The sequence below is a fragment of the Trachurus japonicus genome, chromosome 9 (assembly GCF_045865225.1).
Source record: "Trachurus japonicus isolate A0001 chromosome 9, Traja_1.0".
Taxonomy (NCBI): Eukaryota; Metazoa; Chordata; class Actinopteri; order Carangiformes; family Carangidae; genus Trachurus; species Trachurus japonicus.
The window spans coordinates 11,539,728-11,545,248 of record NC_140915.1 but is presented as its reverse complement, the minus strand read 5'-3'; the positions used below and the strand labels follow the sequence as shown (position 1 = coordinate 11,545,248).

The following is a 5,521-nucleotide window of genomic DNA, read 5'->3' as shown; positions in this document are numbered from 1 at the left end:
ATACGTTAATTAATTCCACAGGCAGCACGCACTCATACGACGGTGACGTTTACGCGCGCCGCCACGTCTGCTCATAGCGCAGCGACAATGAAGCAGCGTCACTGAAACGCTCCGTGGAACCGAGACATGACACGGCAGGCCCGGTGGAAATGTTCCCAGAATCAGCGAGTCGCGAGCGTCATATGTGTTGGTAGAGCACAGCCGCTGCAGCGACCCTCCTCCGACAGTCCCATCGCTGCGTGTCAACCCCCCTCTCACTTTCTCTCCGCGCCCCGTCTCTCTCCAGCTGCCCTTTCAAAATAAATGCATAAAAAGCCAGAGAAAAAAACAAAGTAGGGGAAACACTGCTTTGTTTTCTCTGTCTTTTTATGGTTTAGTCATGTAATTCTTTCATTGGTGCAGTAGCAGCGTTCAGTTACCACGAGCGTAGTTGTGACCTGTTGTGATCATAGATGGCATATATTTTTTATGTAAGTCCCTTTGAAATATAGGAGTCCCATGACCAGCCAAACTCCTAAAAAAAGTGTGATTTATAGTCCAGAATATGGTACTTTTGGCATATGGCACCAGGGCCTTTGCTAGGAATTCTGGGCCCCCTGAAAGTATACTAAAGTGGGCCCCTGCCCCCTGACTTTTCCACTTTTTTTCATAGACTACGTATGTATTATCATTTCTTATTTAGCCTACTTTGTTTTGATGCTAATGCAGCATTACTATGAGTATCAGTCAGGGTCTTATGCAGAATTCAGTCATACAAAGATTAGACTACCGGGGTTTTTGTGGGCCCCTAGAATTATCATCACCTTTCTCACCTATACAACGGCACTATAAGACCATTTAAATAGGCTATAAAACACAATTTTATACATTATATATAAGTAGGGGGTCCCCGCTCCATCTCTCCATCAGTTTGGGGGTCCTTGGCCTGGAAAACGTTGAAGACCCCTGCTCTAAATCATGCATTTGAAAGACTCCCATCAGGAAGGAGATTCAGGGTCCCTGTATCAACAAGAAACATTTTCAAGAAATCCTTTGTACCTACATCAATTGTCTTGCTAAACCAAATTAAACCAAATTAATGAATCAACCAGGACCAGGTGACTTTGATATTGAGAGCTGTTTATTTATTTATTTCATTATTCACTACTTATTTTACTCTTATTTATTTACTCACCTGGATCTTTTTATGCTCCTTAACAGACGGGAAAGGTGCGGGAAGCTCTTGTGTGTCCTGTGTCTTGTGTGTTTTTGTGTATCTTATTGTGAATATCTGTGACTATTATGTCTCTTTTATCTTGTATGAGGCCAAAGATGAATTTCCACGGCAGTGGACAATAAAGACTTTCAATTCAAAAAAAAAAAAAAAAATGATTGTGTGGTCAGAGAGCAGACCAAGACCAGAGGGGGGCGTTTTTTTTTTCTCCAATGAGCGCCCCTTGTGTGTGAGCTTTTTGCAGACAAGCGAAGACTAACAGCTTGGGAGAGAAAAAGTGTGGATTTCCTCACGTCTCAGTTTCTGCATTTCACCACTCCCAGATTTGTGTTGTTAATCTCTAATTCGTAGACGCGTTCACGGTTCATCTCGCGTCACAAGGCTGGAGAAGTTCCGGTCCGTCTGCATAAATACGACTCTCACCTCTCCGTAGCAAGCCGATACACGCTGCTACTACTTCAGTCAACCTGAACTGCAACCTGTCAAAACTCTCGTCGACGGTAAGTGATTGTTGTTATTTCTATGAACATGCACATTGGCTCTGCATTCATTTACCCTGTAATTTCTATAGTTTCATCTGTTAAAGTGCGTGTAGCAGTGGAGCTCTTAAAGCTGTCGAATTAAATTAAATGTGAAAAAGTTCATGTAACTTCTCCCCTGTTGCATGCATTTTTTTTCTTTTTTACTGCAGAACGTGTGCACGTGTGTCATATAATAATCTTCCTGGCTATTTATATCACCAAATATCTATTTCTACTTGAAGAGCAGTAACCCCATATAAAGAAATCCAGCAGGCTATAACGATTTTTATTGAAAGATGCAATTAAAGCTGCACAGTAAAACTTACTAGGTATTGTCCCCAGGGGACGATTTCTTTTTCATACCAAAGATAACACACCCTGTTCAGGACAACTATACTAGTAGCTGCAAGAGAGAAGCACAGGGTGAAGTGGTGGCTGAGTACAGTTTAGCAAAGTATAAGGACACTTGTTTCCTCTCAGTGTCCAAATGAGACATATTTGTTCTGTCCTCCAGGGAAGCTTGGGTTTGTGAGGCTTCTTTAAGAGCTGTTGCAGACTGTGTTTCTGACTCTGAGGTTGTTTCTGTCCTTTCCCTTCTGTTAGAACGCTGCTGAGGAGACAATATGTTGCAATACAAGATCATCCTGAAGAGCGACCAGGGAAAATATGTCACACTCAAGGACACCAGACATGGATTGAAGCTGTTTGTTGAGGATGTTCAAAAATCTGAAGGTACAGCTCTTTCTACTGATCACTACTACCACTCAAAGTAACAAATCTGTTGTTTTTCCGAAAGTACCAATGTGATGCTTGACAAATAATTCACAATTCTGTATTTCACTCCTTACTTGACTGTCAAAAACAGTGGTGTGAAATGACCAAAATTGAACCTTGATCTAGGTCTGACACCAACAGAAACACTATTATTTACATCCATAACCTTATAGATGGACTTTATAGATCAAATTTAACAGTACATTTATTAAGTGAATAAAAAGTCATACTAATTAAATGAATTTACTCTTTGCAGTGACTAGCAATGTTTAGATTTTTAATGATTCTGGATTATGGTGTAAAATGTAACTACTCAGTGGAGCACAGTAAAAATGTTGTTTTGTTTCTATTGTCAGAGCGAAATCTCACCCTGTTGGCCTGTGAGAAGGAAAACAACAGGGCTTTCGCTTTTGTCTGGAGAAATAAAAATACTTACTACTCCCCGAAGGTGAATGGAGGAAAACTTGAGGTAAATATAAACATTTAACAATAGTTAGATAACAGTATAATCTACAGCAGGTTACTTGTGCCAATTTCAAGCAATTTAGTACAGCCATGGAGGACCAGTCCAAATACAACATACTGGCATGTATAATGGCATCTGGACAGTGGATCAACAGAGGAGTGGTTGATTACATGGTAGAAAGTATCTTAAAAAATGTTAATGGACTTTTCTTTCAACATGAAAACGTTTTATTTGCTACTATTGTAGCTGCAGTGTAACCAAGTCAACAGTCCACTGTTTATCTAAAATGCTGCAAAGACCTTGTGTCAAGGGCTGATTTCTGCAAGTTCAAGCTAATTATATTTTTGATCTCTATAGTGTAATTGTTTGTTCACAAGATTTTGGAAAAAGTATCACATGACATCAGCACATACAGCAGGTTAAAGAAAAAATATCTTACATAATAATTGTCTGAGCTTACTCCTGACTCCTAAAAGGGCAAAACATTGCTAAACATTTTCCCTCTGTGTTCACAGTTGGAGACGCGTAAAGACTTTCCACCAACTTCAAACAGTGATTACTGGTTTGTGATGATAAACCACCACCATGATCATGATTTTTATGGCCTGGCATCTGTTGTCGAACCCAGAAAACACCTCTCCCATTCAAGCAACGGCAAGCTCATCATCAGTGAGGACGACACCAAGTGGGTTTACGTCAAGGATGAACAGGTCTGTTTTCATCATTCACACCAAATTTATTTAGTATTATATTTTTAGATTTACTCTATTGCATCTACTTTTAATGTGCTCCTGCCACAGATACAAAGGGATTCAGAAAGGTTAATAAACAGCACTAACTGCTTTTACATACTATATCATGAAATCGTTTCCTCATCTTTAAAATAAAACATTTACGAGGCAGTTAGGAATTCTAATGAATGTAAACCCTTTATATTCAGTATACTGGCAGGACCTACTAGTGTGCAGAGAGTTGGTAATACCTTTGAGGAGGAGGATGAAGGAATTCCAACAATATTCGACCATACAAGAGACCCTGAAGCATGACAAAAAACATAGTCAAGTTCAAGTAACAGTTGTGTTCTCGTCCTGCTGGTACAAATAAGAAATTTGGTACGAAGCTGTCTCAGTGGCCCAAGAAAGCCCCTCTTTTAGGGAGTGTGTGGATCAAGTGGCACTTTTGCCTGTTGCATCTTGTTGCAACAGTTTCAAATACTAGTATACAGCCATGCTCGAGCCCTGGGACACAACAGGACTTTGAGCTTTATGCTGATGCTAAGCTGATAGGATACACATCATGTCAAACATCTTAGTTCATTGCAGCGGCATGAGTTTCAAAGCACCAAGCACACAAAGCTGATGGGGTTATTACCGGATTAGTTGATGGTAATACAAGTGCTGGGGAATAAACTATGTAAACAAGAATGGTTGACATTCTTATTCAACCAGACTGCTGCCACATCTTTCATCTCATACTGTACATGCAATCACTGTCTGAATTTCTGTTTTACTTAATGTCCTGTCTGTTTGTTTAAAAACTGGTCCTTACCTTCCATTTCTGTGTCATTTGTTTTTGCAGGTTTGTGTGACTTGTAAGACTCCTTGAAAGACTCCTGCCCGATCTGCAGCTCTGCAACAAAAACACACTGCATTCTACTAATAATGTTTATCATTGATGGGCTGTTCAGTGTTTTGTTTGGTTCCCGTACTGTTCTCAGTAGATAAGGTGGTACTCTTGCAATGCATCATTGCGCATTTATAACCTAGGTAGTGGGGGCTGAGTTATCCTGGTTTATAATCCTAAAGTCAAAAAATGCTATGCACTTACTGTAATGTAATATTTCTTTTTGTTAAACCCTCTTTTGACGGTTATATCATATGTATTCTTTATTTATTTATCTAGATTACCTTTAGCCACTGCACTGTAACAATGACCGTTCTTACAGGGGTCTTGAGGCATTTACGTATAAACAATAGTTCAACGACGGCTGTTTTCTCTCAGCAGACTCGCTGAGATCATTTGAAGCCAATGACAGCACACGCTTTGAAGTTTATTCCATGGTTATGGTTTCTTTGTCATTTCCTCTAAGGAAAAGCTTTACAGTATATATATATATATATATATATATATATATTTACATATGCACATAGTTTTGTGTCTCTGTATTTTTATATTTAATAAATCATATATATCATATATTTTGAAGTTTCTCTCACCTTCATTCGCCAATTTTGCATACAAACTGTTTATAAATCATGCATGTGGTCATTTATAAGCAAAATGGGGACCAATAAAGTACAAGTGATTAAACAATTAAGATCAAGAGGATAAAGAAAAACTTTTGAACATGGCTCCATTGCTGGATGATCTAGTAGAAGCTGCATTATACAGAGAGGGTGTTTTCATAGTGGGTAGACCGTCACCAAGGGTAACACTGTTTTTTTTTTGTTTTTCTATTGTAGACTAATATACTATCTTAAAATAGAAAATGTAAAGTTACCTCATGGACAGTTTCTAGAAGTTGTGAAACAGAGGGAGTGGACAGAA

At 39.0% G+C, this 5,521-nt stretch overlaps 1 protein-coding gene across 1 annotated transcript; it reads left to right on the top strand.

Moving 5' to 3' along the window:
* Positions 1-1,440: 1,440 nt before the first annotated feature.
* On the top strand, positions 1,441-5,136 carry LOC146981001 (uncharacterized). The gene is made up of 5 exons (XM_085788100.1): positions 1,441-1,713; positions 2,338-2,466; positions 2,865-2,977; positions 3,490-3,684; positions 4,553-5,136. The coding sequence occupies exons 2-5, from the start codon at positions 2,358-2,360 to the stop codon at positions 4,577-4,579; spliced, it is 444 nt and encodes a 147-aa protein (XP_085644226.1). The 5' UTR covers positions 1,441-1,713; positions 2,338-2,357; the 3' UTR covers positions 4,580-5,136.
* The last annotated feature ends 385 nt before the right edge of the window (positions 5,137-5,521 follow it).

Excerpts from the sequence above, each read along its gene's own strand:
- LOC146981001 (XM_085788100.1), top strand. The coding sequence starts at position 2,358 with ATGTTGCAATACAAGATCATCCTGAAGAGCGACCAGGGAAAATATGTC. Across the intron at positions 2,467-2,864 it reads GGATGTTCAAAAATCTGAAG|AGCGAAATCTCACCCTGTTG; the intron begins GTACAGCTCTTT and ends TTCTATTGTCAG. Across the intron at positions 3,685-4,552 it reads TTTACGTCAAGGATGAACAG|GTTTGTGTGACTTGTAAGAC; the intron begins GTCTGTTTTCAT and ends TTGTTTTTGCAG.